Consider the following 15,243-nt stretch of genomic DNA (forward strand, 5'->3'; position numbering starts at 1 on the left):
AGTCGTACAGAACCACTGTAGTAAAATCTAGAGCCAAAGAGTAGTTTGGGGTTGAGAAACAAAATATCTTCAATACAGAATTAAAAAAAGAATCACATCTTCAGTTATTTGGATGATGGTGGTAATAGTTTAATTAAAAATTAAAGAGGCTGGCAGGAGAAATTAAAGATACATATTTCTTTTAAAGTGATGATTCCTCACATTTACATCTGATGCACCGGCTTTTTGTTCTAATGTACCTGTGTGATGCCGATGTGTCTGCTGACGTTTTCCGTCAGGTAGATCATGTCTCCCTCCTCAGTCATCACCATGATGAAGCCAGCCAGCGCCTGAGGATAGAAAACGTCCATTGGATCTTCCTCTTCCTCCTCCTCCTCCTCCTCTTCCTCTTCAGACTCCTTTTTCTGATTCTCACCTGCTGTAAAAACAACCAGGTGATTATTGCGGCAGACAGAACAGCCTTGGTTAAAACGTGTCTATTTCAGTGTCTTTAATTGCCTGTTTGCCCATGTTGGATTTCTAATAGCTGCCTAACTGGAGCTCTGCATCATCTGTGGGCAACAGTTTACTTGTGTTACTCATGAAGCACCGGTCGGCCTATTTTCCAGTGATTGTATATGTTGCTGCCATATTTTCGGACCTTGCAATGAACTCACCCAAAGTATAAAAATCAGCATTAACAGTTGAGTAAAATAAACCAGAATCAGTTTTCAGGTATGAATTCGGCTGTCAGCAGAACCACACTCCCAAATCCTGATGCATTTTTCACGTTTGTCGCATAATAAAAATTCAGTGTTATCACTTTATTTATTATTGATGAGTTCATTACTCTGCTCTCACACCTGAGGGAACAAAACAGCACCGAGCCAACTCACGTCATCAGAATAACCCACTGAAAGAAAAAAATAGCCTAACACTGAACGTGCAGAGTGTCGCAGGCTGTTGCATGGGAAACGGCCTGCGATGCCTGACTGATTTCACTGTTGAAACTCCGTCAGTCATGAAGGGAAGATGCAGATGAGGAGCGAATGAGACATGTCGGGATTTTAAAGGCTTGAGACATCTGAGACTTACAGAGGTGTATCTGCCACAGTCTGTGCTCATTTTAAAAGCAATCAGACTGCAATACAACAAAAGACGACTCACAAAGTCCTCGTACTTCATTACCTCTTCATTTAAGATATGCTGAAGTTTTGTAAGAGTTACAAGAGAGTTTGCAAGTTTAAACATTTTATTCAGACCCAACCAACAGCCGGAGACAGAATGAAACCTGGCATTTTTACTGCGGAAATTCATCAGTATGTCTTCATTAAGGGACTCTGACTGTTGTCATTAGATTTCAACTATCTGCAAGCAAAGCAGAAATGAATCATAATCCAGTCCAGCAAAGTCATCCACAATTTAAAGTTTAAATTCCACTTTAATGAATTCCTTCAACATGAAAGCCTTAGCTGGACAAAACTCAGCAGTTGTCATGGTTTAAAGTTCTTTATGATGCTTTCTTTTAAATGCTTTCACTTTTCACTTCACTATATTATCCATTCAAAGAAACTTTCCTCGCAGCTTCTATTAAAAATATCACAAACATCATGCAGCACATATGTGAATAAATATGTACAATTTATAGAAATAAATATAACCCCAAAATACACTGACGCCATGTTCCTAAATGGTAAGTCTCCTCCACCACTTAAGTACTTTTATTAAGCAGATCAACAGATTAAGCTAACAACAGATCTACGAGATCTGCTCTGAGAGGGGATTGTGTAATCCCTAACAGGTCCAGCTCGTTCAGCCAGTCTGTATAATCAGTATTGCTCGGCTGTGCTTTGTTGCTTCGTACATGTACTGAATAGTGGATATTGTTGTTGCATTATTGTACTAATGTTTTGCTGATTCCTGTTGCTCTGCATGGCTTGATAACGCTTATTTTGTTGCAGCCCTTATGTTGTCCTTGTCCTCTGTAAAGTTTAAAATTAGCCAGCTGGCTATAAATAAATGAAAAAGCATTTAGCAGCTCTACGAGGCTGTACGTAGGCACAGCGGCGCTTTGAGCTAAATGCTAACGTCAGCATGCTAACGTGCTCACAATGATGACGCTAACATGCTGATGTTTAGCAGGGTTAATGTTTACTATATTCACCATCTTGGTTTAGCATGTTAGCATGCTAACAATTGCCAAACAGCACTAAATACAAGAAACAGCTATGGGTGACGGGAATGTCATTAGAATAGCAGGTTATATGAACATAAACCAAAATGTTGGACAGATTATTATTATTGACCTGCTGGTGGCGCTAAAAGTTAAGGCATCACAAAAGTCATGGGGATTCATCCTCTGGGGACCGTGAAGGTCTGTACAGAATGGCAACACATTTAACAGTTAAGATATTTCAGTCTGGACCACAGTGGTGGACCGGCCGACAGACCGACAGTGGCATGGCAAACAAACAAACAAACCAAAGACCCAGAGGACAGAAGACAAACATTCAAAATCAAAAACAGTATTTCGTGCCAACACACAGTACATACTAAAAGGTGGCACTTGCATGCCAGGGCATTGAAAAATAAAGACAATCTGAAGCCCAAACCTGAAATTCATATCATGACAAAACAAGAACTTTTTTTTTTAAATTGAGAAAACATGGAAACGTGGAACATTCAGGTTCTGTCAGGTCGGATGGCAATCTGAGCATGTGCTTCTTACCAGGCAGGAAGAGGCGGTGCATCCGCAGGAAGCTGAGGGCGACTCTCATGATGGCGGATTTGTCCAGGTGGGTGGAGACTCGACGGGGGAGCGGCAGAGTGTGGGCGAGCTCATAAAACATCTCGGTCTCCTGACTCCGCCTACATCTGGCAGCATCACGGGAACGCAGCTTCCTCTGCTCCGAACTGGTCCTACAGGAGGAGGAGGAGGAGGAGGAGGATAGACAGGGAGGAAGAGGAACAAGGGAAGGAGGAGAGGGAGAAATAGAGGGACAGGACATGATTAACAGAGATGAAAACAGCGACAGAAGAGAGGGAAAAATGTTAAGGAATGAAGCAAAGTATGACAGGAACACAAAGGAAATGAAAGGAGGAGAAACGACATGAACAAGAGTGAAAGAACGTGGGAAAGTGGGACAAAAGTGGGGAGTGGAGGATCAACAAACAAAGATCACGTCACGTCGTCTCCGCGTTACTAACATCTTTCTCTGAGCTCTACAGCACAGTTCAGTTCCCATCACACCATGTGTTTCTCTCCTACAGACAGTTTCATTGTTCAGTTTGACTCAGAACTACATTTCAGTTATTCAAGTTCAGCAATCAGGTCAAGAAATGGAAGAAAACCCCGATCGAAATACTGCAAAGACGCCTATTTGTATGCACCGTTTCATATTACTATACTAAATGGGAAATTAAACTTGCAATTTTAAACCTTAAAGTTCTGCTGCTGCTTCAATCTCACAGTGTTCTTAACTTCCAATCTGTGACTTCTGTCAACCTCTTTGGGCGGCTGATAGCATTTCGTTGTTGTAGTACCTGTTTTTAAAATTAATTTCAGGTTTCTTTTCAAATCAACATATCTACCACCTCGTGTGTTTTACAACAACAAAAACCTTAACTATTGCTCTTTTAAAGTCTCATTTAAAGTCTGGAGTCTTTAACTGGAGACTTCAAATCTTATCTCTGGAGTCCTGGGCCCCTCTAACATCCCTCCGGGATTTCCTTGACTCCACTTGAACCACAGCAGAGCTCTTTGCTCACCCCTCTGTAACTTTATCTCTGGTGTTTTGAAAAAAGAGACATAAAGGCCCCTGCCTCTCTACACGGGTGATCATGACCGGAGAGTCCAGCTCTATAAACATTCCTGGATGTTTTTTTTCAAAGTGGGAACAGAACTGATCACGAAAATAGGGAAAAATGTCCAAAACTGAAGAGAACAGAATGTTATTTATTTCAGCTACTGGGAGATTGTCCAGATCCTCCCTCCCTCCCTCCGTCGCTGTCTTTTCTTCCCTCTCTTCATCTTCATCCATCTCTCGGTCCGCCCTGCACTGCTTTGGCCTGAATCAAAAAACATGTGCTGACAAGACAAAAGCAGGGTTTCATTTCACCACAGTGGGTGGATACGCAATCACATAAAATCAAACACAGACACCAAACAGCAGGATTATGCTCCTGTTGAAATGACCAGACACACACACACACACACACACACACACACACACACACACACACACACAACTTGCTTCTACTCCTTCAAACTACAGACACTTTAACTGCATAAAAACAACAGCTATGGACACAGTTATGAAGTGCTGTAAAATGAAAGAAAGAAACTAATAATCACCATTAATAAAAGGGAGATTCACTACATCACCACCCAGAGCTCACTCAGGCTGACTCTGCAGTTTGTATTAATCAAACTGGACTGCAAATACATTATTTCACACACTGCAGCCCAACAAGGACACAACACACCAGCAGGATGCCAGTTCAGAAATAACTTCTCAGCTGTGACTGTGTCAGCCGACAGTCAACAAAGCACATGATACAATATGAACTATACAATATATTACAATACTAAAGCAAATGGTCCAACATTTTTCAATAATGTCTGACCTTGCTCAGCATTATCGTGCTTTTATACAGCGGCCCCAGAGAATACTAGATTGTGAATGCTGGAGGGTGTGAGTACCCTCGTCACGCTTGTTGCAGAAGTAAAAACTTATTCCAATGTTGATAAAGATGTTGCAAAAACAAAGTATCGATTGTAAGATTGTACTGACGCAAATTAGAAATAAACGAGCAAGAGGTCATGTTATAAGAGTGATAATCCTCTTCCACAAACAGCGATTAGCAGAAGTACTACTTCACAGTACAGCTAGACTGATTTATCAGTCAGTGTTAGCTTCTTTATCTGTATCAGTGTCCCGATTAGTGTCTTGGTCCCAATTCTTTAAAAAAAACAAAAAACAAATCTAAGGGATCCAAGTTTCAGTGAATAGATAAAAATAAATAAATAAATAAATACAATAATAAATAATAGTATCAAAATCCACGATCCACAATCTTCACTCCAAACACTGACACTTGGTTGGAAACTCTTTAAATTGTAATATTGTGTTTACATTTTTATCTACTGAATATTGTAATTGTTGTTCCTCCATATTAAAATTATTTTGCTGCTACTTCTGTATATACAACATTTATTGCACGGCCGTTTGTCCCGGAAGCTGGATCCCTGCTCTGTTGCTCTTCCAAAAAGGTTTTTCTGTTCTTTTCCTTTAAAAAAGGGTTTTTGTGGCGTTTTTCTTTGTCCCAGCGGGTCTCAGGGTAGGCGAAGTCTACGGGGGTAAAACGGTGTCAATATTATTGTAAATGCACAAATATATATGTCTGCACATGTGTGTCATATTCTATTTGTAGACTGTTTCGCATTTGTTTTCAGAATTTTGACACTACGGTTTCGCTGTTAAAATTTAAAGTTAAAATTTCTACAAATGCACTCTTCACAATTTGCAAACAAACAGTGTAACACCTCCTCAATAAGTGTGAAAACGAAGTTGTCTTTCCCCTCAGCTGTCACTGTCTATTACTTTGTCTTGTTTGCTTCGTTACCAGCCGCCGCATATTCAACATATGTATGTGTTTTTTTGCAAGAGTAATGTAGGTCGCCACTCGTTCTCATTCCCAGGTCGTCAAATACCAACGTTTTGTCCCGTTCCTTGGCGTCTCATACAGACCGTGTGCGTCTGTATGAGACGCACCAGGCTTTCAATTAACTCCAATGGAAAACCATCCGCGGCAATATTAGACGCTCAGAGGAACTGCTCCGGCCGTCCATTCACTCCAATAGTAACCTGACCTAACATTACTTTTTTTGCAAACCCTTCGTACAAAATAACATCTATCAGTCTCTATACATATATATATATCATATAAATTATACTGACGCTGTGAAATTCATTTATTTACACTGCAACTACCTCCTTCCTTATCATATTTAACGGCAGCCCCAGTTGTTGACTATGCTCACATGATCGCTCAGGTTAAGAGCTCTCTAACAGTTGGTCACATGTCTGTAGCCTCTTTGTTGCTGGATTATAAGCCTTCAAACATGCACCACGGTCAGGGTTCAAATGTCAGTATTTCAAAGCAGGAGATCTTCTTATCTTACTCTTCAGGTCGCGACCTTTCCAACGCCGTATCTGGTTTAGCTCCAATATGTAAAGCTTTTGTTTGTTTTTTTCCCTTTTTAGTGGAACTTGTGACCAAAAGAGTCAGACAATACTGCTGACAATCTAGGGCATTACTTCAGGCTTGGAGGAAGGCCTGAAGCGCTTAGGTTAACTCTGACAAGACCAACTTGTTCTTCTTCAAATACTGAGGCATGCATAGGCTACTATTTACACATCCCTGGAGATTTTTTGCATCTTTATGATTCTTGGTTTTGGGATTTTATGTCAGCATGACATTCAGTCAGAATCTGTTTTATTAGCCAATGAAAGCATACAAAGAATGTGTCTTGGCATTTGCTCCCAAAAAATGCAACACAGTAGAATGATAATGGATAAAAGTACGGTAATAATAATAATAATAATAATAATAATAATAATGATGATGAAATAAACAAAGTAATATTAAAATGAAATTAACATTTTAAAATCTATTTACAGAATGGAATAGTAATAGTTTTGAAATGTGATATAAAACTTGAAATACTGACTTTACAAAGAAAATAGGGACTGTGCTGTGGACAAAGAAATTAAGTGTATGAAATATATGAAGGTGACATGTGCATAAATAATTAAATTATGACAGTGGAATGCAATGCACAATTTAAAGTCCAGTTTGCTGATATATATGAACATGACAAGTGCGGGGATTAAATGCAGGATGTGAAATGTAAGGTCCAGTTTGATGACCCCTTCTTAAGAAAGGTGATTTCATGATTAAATATCCTCAGCCACATATTCTTGGAAATATAAAATTAAATGAGCACATTTTACGATCACGGGCTATAAAACGCCTTTTCTCAACAGAGACAGCGGCGTTTGGATTCAGGTTACGGCCGACCGGCACAAATTTGCCCACTGACGGCAGACCGCCCAAAACAGGAGTCGAATGCGCCAAGTCCACCCACAATTCCCTACGTAGGCTTCGCGTAGCAGCGTCCATAGCAACCATCATAGCAACGATCTGAGACCGGAGATAATCTTCGTAATAAACAACAAAACTAAGGATCATATACATTCACTGAACGAAGAGTATGAAAATACAATGCACGTTTCTCGCTAGAAAAGTTCAAAGCAGTGAATTCCTTACACCAAACTGTGACATTTTATAGAAGCAACAGACCTAAAATTACAGCAGGAGGAGGAACCTGGAGAGTTTGCATGTTTCCTGCTCATTCTGAACTCATTCGATATTACAGCTGACTCGTTCACAAGCAGAAAACACATCGAAACAACACAGCTGTCCCTTGTTAAAGCTGTTACGTGTGAAACAGTGAGAGTCAGTGGTGCTGCCACACTGTGTGAACTCTATCCTTCAGTATTCAGACAGTAGGACACAATGTTCCTGTCAACTGACAAACACTGTGTGATACACCCTTCTGTTTGCTCTCATCCAATATGACAGGTAGTAGCTAAACCACCTGATAATCCCTGTGAAAATATTTGAGGTGGGATTAATAGAGTTTGTGAAACACAGACAGACAGTCACTTTATCTGCCAAGCCCTCGTGTTTTCGTGCAAAGACATATTATTGGAAAAGTAGACAAAATTATAGTTTCTAAATCACGCTCACTGTACAAAAGACAGCAGGAATACAGAGGGATTTGGTTTGTTTCTCAATTCAATTCAATTGTTTGTTTCTGTTCTTTCCAAATAGGAAGAAGTTTTTTTGATTGTCTTCAAATTTTAGCAACATTTTGTTTGCAGATCACTTATTGGTGGTGTTTTTGCATCACATTTCCCAGAGATGACCTGTTTTCTTGGATTTTCTCTGTGATGTTTTGGTTTATGGAGAAGACACACTTTTTAAAACTACCCACTCAAAAACACGCACATAAAAATCTCTGCCACATGAATACTTCCTTATCGGAGTCTTTGAAGATTCTGGAAATACCGTCAGCAGTAAATGCTGTAAAATGACCTCGTGGGTCAAAGACTGTCAGGGATTTATCTCTCAGAGAAACGGATCCTTAGTTCTGTGACCTGAATGTACATACAGCAGTCAACTGGGTCTATACCTCCACCAGCTTTTTACCACAGCACGCGAGTAAATGTGACCTAGTTCAGGTCTGACTGACCAGTTAAAATAAGTTTACATTTTTAATTCAACCAAAACACAAAAATCACACAGTATCAATAAAACAAGAGACTCTTCTTCTTGTTAAGTTAATTTTGGTTAAAAATATACCCAACACAACTGACAGTTCTATAAAGCTCCCAGAACCTCGTCTGCGTATTAATCAAGTCTGTGGACCGAGTTTTTAGTACCAGTCCTCAGCACAACATCTGGCAACATCTTTTGAGTAAATAAATAGTGCAGCAGCCACCACCCAAAGGTCGTGTGTCCATTCTGATGCAGCTTCTGTCGTCTTCTTCTTCTTTCATCCAGAAACACGCACACCAACCGTCAAGCTGAGTTAATAACAGACTTCATTATGTCTCATTGTGTGACGTCTCTTGGAAAAGCAAGAAGACAAAACCCACTTCGAACTGCTGCTGAGCATTTAGACAATTGAAGAGATCACAGGAGGCCGACTAAACCCCCGGCACAAATGAACAAAACATCTGAATTTTCTAATGGCAGCCGTGTCACATTACACACGACAGGTTTTCACTTAAAAGCCACGGGGGGGCTGCCCTGGGAATGTTTTGTTTGGTCGACTTTGTAAGGCAGTGGTTGCCTACCTGGGGGCACGACGCCCTCGAGGGGTCATGAGAAAAACTTAAGGGGTCACGAAATGATTTACAAGATCAGACAAGAAAAAACACGTTTACTTGTTTCTTCGCTCGGACTCTTAAAATCTGTTTTTTTCTTGTGAGTTTATTTTACACAGCTGCTGCTGTTAATGCTACTGCTAATAGTTAGCACTACTCCTACTACAGCGACTACTGCTGCTGCTAACACGTCTCTTTACAGTAATACAACTGTTGACAGAAAAATAAGTAAGGAACTTTATTTTACACAAAGTATGTTACAATGATATGTTAATTTGAGAAAAAAAAAACTGTAGAGCTGAGATGATTAGTCAATTAATCAATTAGTTGATTGACAGAAAATGTGCAGTTATATTAATAATCAAATAATTGTTATTTATGTTACTATGTTACAAATTACAAACATACAAATTTTAAATATGACTGAGGGGGGGGAGGCATCACGCTGCAAGAAGGAGACGTGACAAAAACAGCAGGAACAGGATGTAAACAACTAAATCACAAGTTTGTCTCAGATGGCTTCACAATCTGTACAACACTACAACTGCTAACAAAACAACTGCTGCTGCTGCTCCTGTTAATAGTACTACTACTACTACTGCTGCTGCTATTAATACCTGTCAATCACGTACAGTCTCACACTCACTAACACAGCAACAAGAAGTCTGCCAGCTGGGAGGAGCTTTAGAGAACACTGTGTACTTGGTCAGAGAGCAGAACTGCACTTTGGCAACCGTTTCTTATTGCTCAATGTGTGTGTGTGTGTGTGTGTGTGTGTGTGTGTGTGTGTGTGTCTGGGAGACATATGAAGGCGATCGTGCTCTGCACCAAACTCTGTGTGTGCTGGAGAACAAACCGTGTTTACTGAATGTAAGCGGTTGTTTATTAGCAGAAGCAGTCCTGCGAAAGTGTGTGAGAGGGGGCAAACACAACCATGCACATGCCAAATAAAGACATTCAGGCGAGGAGACACGCCTTCAGCTTCTTTAACTCACACAATGTAATCTGCACTGCAAGGTAAAGGACAACCAGCAGGTCGGCCTCATTTACAGAGAACACAATGTCCTCTACTGGGGAGGGAGACAGAAAGAGACAGAGAGACAGACACAATGTACAACATTCAGTGAAATAAGGAACGTTTACTTTGACAAGTTCAGCTCTGTAATCTCAGATTTCAAAGAGCTAAATGAGCTTTCAAAGTTAAAAATACTCCGAGAAGAAGGAGACAGGGCCGATCCTGCTGCCCAGGACGCATCAACATGCCGCAACCTAAGGGACAGTGAATGACCTGCACACACACACACACACGCACACACACAATGTTGCAGTGTTGTTGTAGTTTTCACTTTTTGTATTTGTATTTTAACTGCAAGTGTACAATTTATTATTATTATTATCTCACACAGGGCCCAAAATGTAAACCTGTCCGGGAACAGTTCTTCCCAAAATTCAAAAAGACGCAGCCACATTTTATTCCCTCAGAAAACGGAAACCTAACTGGGGGAAATGAGAGAGTTGCGTTCTCGCAGGACAGTTTGTCTTTGCCTGCCACAACATGAGGGAACAGACTGAGCTGCTGATCCACATCAGGCCTCTGGTCTTTCTGTTGCTTTTGTTGTCATGTTTATTCGTTCACCGAGCACTTTGGTCTGGTTTTCTTGCGCCGTTTAAGGTCCGTACACTGTTCAAAACGTATATATACAGTTAATGTATAGATTTCTTTATATTGTAATTGTCAACATTATTCGTACAGTGCTTTGGCAATACTTTATTTCGGTATGGTGATGCCAATAAAGCTATTTTGAATGTGAGAGTCAGAGAGAGAGAGAGAGAGACAGAAAGATATTCTGTGTGCAATGAGGCTTTAAAGTGAAAGGAACAAAAAGGGAGAAAACTGTAAAACGAAAAGAAGTTGAGGAAGTAAGGAAGCTAAAGTACAATAGAGAAGGAAAGTATGAGGAAGTCAAGATAGAACAACACCCCTAACGCCCCTTCCCAAACACACACACACACACACACACACACACACCAGACATCTAATATCCCTGTTGACATGAATATTACGCTCTGAATAACAAATTAAAGTCTGCCTTGTTTGGGTGGGAACACACTGTTCACCCAAACAAGGCGTGTCAAAACAGGGCAGTGTGTGTGACGGCACGCAGTCCACCGCTGCTTTCAAACACACATGTAAACACACACGACCTCAAGTTTTTTTCCCCCACGGACACTGGCTTTTGGACAGCAACATATTTTGGACTGAATTTGCCAACATCAGTGTCTTTACATTTGAAGGTTCGCGTGTCTCAAATATTCCAGGAAAGCTACAAACAAAGTTTTTTCTCCATTTTTACAATATTTTGTTCTAGAAAAAAAGCTAAAAACTCATCTGAAAGTATTGATTATTGGCATCAAGGGACATTGAAACGTTTCACTGAAGTCAGCCGTGTACAAAAATCACTCCTTCGTTCACCCTTTCACCATTCTCTCACTAGTTTACTCTGTCGTGAGCAGGAAATTGAGAATTTGAACACTTACACGCATGTAATTTACACACGTCACAAAGGCAAAGCATTATGGGATTTTAAGTGAAAAGTAGCCTCGATTGACAGAAAAATAATCAGCATTTATTTAAATAATCAATGAATCGTTAGTCATTTTTAAAGCACAAATGCCATTATCGAGTTCCAGCTTCCACACTGTGATAAACTGAACGTCTTCGAGTTTTGTTGGTCGGACAAAACACGGCGTTTGGTGATGTCACTTTGGGCTGTGGGAAATTGTGACGGCCATTTTTCACCACATTCTGAAATTTTATAGACTAAACGATTAATCGAGAAAACAATCAGCAGATTACTTGATAATGAAAATAATCATTTGTTGCAGCCCTAACAGACAGGATAGGTGCACTAGGCAGCAAACAGGAAGTATTTTCAGACACAAGACAAGATAATCATCATTATCATCCGGAATCCAAACTAAAGTTTCATTTCAGGTTCACACGGGACTTTTGTATTGATTCATCTGTGCAGATGAAACCCAACTGCCTCATACTGATCATATCAGTCTGGTTTGCTTATCGCACATCAGACAGGTCTTGATTTCCCCCGACTGGATTTTATTCAGGCTCGTACGGCCGCTGGCGTTCATCGGTTCTGAAGCTCAGGCATCACGCCGACAGGCGCACCGAAACGCTTCAGAAGTGACCTCGCTGTAGTGGCTGTCGGACCCATTTGCTGGCGAGCGCGTTAAGATTTTCCTCAGACTTTGCATCAAAAACAGGCCGCGGTGAAGGCGGCAGCAGACGGGTGGAGCTTTTAAACTAACTATAAAACTGTTTTTTGGAACTTTTAACTTTCAGCTTTATTTAGACAAAAGAAAGTCGGGCTGCAACTAATGATTATTTGCGTTGTGGAGTAATGGGCCGGTTGTTTTCTCAATTAATGGTTTAGTCTATAAAATGTCCCCAAAATTGTGGAAAATGTCCATCACAGTTTGGCTCGTGACAGCTGCACTGTACTATGTATTATGTACTGTCCCCCTCCCCCATGACATAAGTGGGGGCCCTCCCAAGTCACATATGTGCAGGCGTTCCTCCCCCATCATGTCTCCTGTCTGAACAAGAAGAAGCGAGTCCACACCCACAGCTATTTCCAGCTGCAGTGTTTACATTAAACACTGGCGGTTAGTGTTTAAAAGTCTAAAACCCAAATCTGGAAAACAGCATCCTCTCTGGCCACCAGACACTCTGACTGGGAACCAAAACAATGGCTCTGCATTAAATGGATGGATGATAATGGTGGTATCACGCTGTTTACCAGCTTGTTGAATCATAATGTATTTACATGCTGTATTATGGTGTGGTACTAAAGTATTAACCTTAGAAAGAACTGCATTCCTTACTTAACCCTTAGGAAAACCACACTATTTGACTATTTCTTAAGTAAATGTCCTCAGAGAGCAATATAATATTCTCGCTCTGCTTTTATGTTTAGGGGTGGCAATGCATTTTTCAAGTGTCTCAGGATTCCTTCTTTAATTATATGCTATTTTGGAAGAAGTATTAAAAACACAAAGTGACAAGAGGCCAAGTCAACACATGAACTCACTCCAGCAATTTCAGTGTGTTGTGTTGCGGCTGCAGGACATAATGCAAACCATATGACCAGTCAGAGGCATGACCAGAGGCAGCTGCGGACTTCTGACCAGCTCTCACAACAACACACGGCACTGGATAATGCTGAGATCATACGAATATCACATCTGACTAAACACACACCAGAAATCATGTTTACTTCACTATTAACTCGCTACTGAGACCCACAAATAAACAAATAAATAGGGAATCACGCGTAATTAAAATAAGTCAGTATTTGGTGCAGAGATCAGCCGGACAGGAGTGAACATCTGAGCTGTGATGGGAAAGCGACGTTGACGTCCAGCTCGGGATTTCTCGGTTTGTTTTTTCACGGCACTCGCTGGGACTCGTGTCGGAAAGTTGCAGTGAACAATGCGACTCAAGAGACGCCTCGGAATAAAAACACATTAAACGCTGTATTCAAATGAATCACTCTCACCGTTTGACCGCCACGGTGTCTTCTTTCTCCTCCATGTTCAGCCTGAGCGCCGAGCTGCGATCCTGCCGTTTCTTATTGATTATTGTGGCTCGAAAGACTGGAAATACCAAACCATCAGCTGTGTCAAGGTTGCTACTGCAAGAAAACGCTGCTTCCGGTCACCGTTTTCAAAATAAAAGTCTCATTCCGCTGACATCACTGGCTTCCAGTTAGTGCTGGGATTTATTTTAAGATCCTTGTCGTTAAATGTATTTATAATAATAAATAATAATAATAATAATAAAACTTTACTTATAGAGCACTTATCAAAACAAAGTACAAAGTGCTTCACAACAAATTTATACATTTATAGACTTGCCCCTGGCTGTTTGGCAGTGGTGGAGAGTAACTAAGTACATTTACTCAAGTACTGTAATTAAGTACAGTTTTGAGAACTTGTACTTCACTTAAGTATTGAGTTTTTACCCAGCTGCATTTTCTGTATTAAGTGCATTATTGTCATCATTTGCTGTAAATTTCTATTGAGTAAGCTTCTTATAGCATTTTATACACGTCCATAGCCACAGCTATCAAACGATTAGATTACGTTTAGTGTGTTATTAACGATTGACTGTTCTAACAGTAATTCATCAATACTGATTGATAACTGATCAACTGTTTAAGTCATTCATCCATCGTTTTGTGACTATCGGTTTGCCTAAACTTAACAAGATTAAATAGTCATTATTTGCATCGCTGATTAATGATGGCAATGTTAACTGTAGCCTTAACTGCATTAGGTGACTCTTTAGTAATCCACATGGTGAAAGATCCCAAATCCAGTTTTCCTCACAGAGCTTTTATTTTTATGCATATTTCTAGGTTCCGGTGTTACTGACTGTCTCTGACTTGACGCAGCCGACATTACCGTAAAGGACGAACCGTCGGAGCCGTTCGGACGCTCCGCCCCGCGTCACTTCGACAACCTTCGTGTTTTCTCGGCTGAAAGGGTCATTTTCTTCCTCCACATGCGCAGACAAGCAGTGAAACGGACTGGATTTGTCTGTAGCGGCCGTTTCCGGCCGTCAGAGAGGGACAGAGGGGTTTTTTGATGAACGACTGAACAGTCACCTGTGAAAAGAAAGTTGTGATAAGCCGCTGTAATAAAACAGCAGCTCTTAATTCATCTATTCCTAACAAACTTGTCAACATGCTTTGTTCTGGGTGGGGGAGGATGGAGTACAATAAGCTGGTACTCCATCCTCCCCCACCCAGAACAAAGCATGTTTACAAGTTTCAGCTCCTCAGCTACAAATCACATGGCATTTACATTTTAGCTGACAACTTTCAATGCAGGCGGTGCAGTTTTACTTTTTTAATGCATGTTTTCTACCTTTCCTGGGCTCCACTGGTTTTACACTCAAGTCTGAACATTTAGCAGCAGACAGCAGGACGGTAACATAGGCTAACTTTGATGAAATGAATGGAAACTTGATGTTTGATCACACAACTCAAGCAAGCTTCAAGAGTCTGCTAATTTATTTCTATACTACATCAATGGAAATCAATGCATCCCTGGAACAAAACGTGCAAAACGTTTGGATCTAATTTAAAGGCTATCTGATTTGTTTTTAAAGGGCTAAAACATGTAAAACCATCATATCAGCCCTTTAATGCATCTTTTTAAACGAGCAGCATATATGTGAGCAAAGTTTAGTTCATGTTTTGTGCCAATATTCAATAAGTTTCTA

At 40.5% G+C, this 15,243-nt stretch overlaps 1 protein-coding gene across 3 annotated transcripts in view; it reads right to left on the bottom strand.

Moving 5' to 3' along the window:
• hif1al (hypoxia inducible factor 1 subunit alpha, like) overlaps positions 1–13,670 on the bottom strand; it is a 24,538-nt gene extending 10,868 nt beyond the window's left edge. Inside the window, exons 1-4 of one of the 3 annotated variants that reach the window (XM_044201257.1) lie at positions 13,514–13,528; positions 9,932–10,003; positions 2,708–2,898; positions 240–418 (exon numbers count right to left, since the gene is read on the bottom strand). In XM_044201257.1, coding sequence (XP_044057192.1) covers positions 240–418; positions 2,708–2,828 — 300 coding nt within the window. In that variant the 5' untranslated portion in view covers positions 2,829–2,898; positions 9,932–10,003; positions 13,514–13,528. Of the gene's footprint in view, positions 1–239; positions 419–2,707; positions 2,899–9,931; positions 10,004–13,513 lie in introns of all 3 variants that reach the window. The other 2 variants (XM_044201256.1, XM_044201255.1) reach the window with 2 other exon arrangements.
• Positions 13,671–15,243: the final 1,573 nt, after the last annotated feature.

The sequence above is a fragment of the Siniperca chuatsi genome, linkage group LG7 (assembly GCF_020085105.1).
Source record: "Siniperca chuatsi isolate FFG_IHB_CAS linkage group LG7, ASM2008510v1, whole genome shotgun sequence".
Taxonomy (NCBI): Eukaryota; Metazoa; Chordata; class Actinopteri; order Centrarchiformes; family Sinipercidae; genus Siniperca; species Siniperca chuatsi.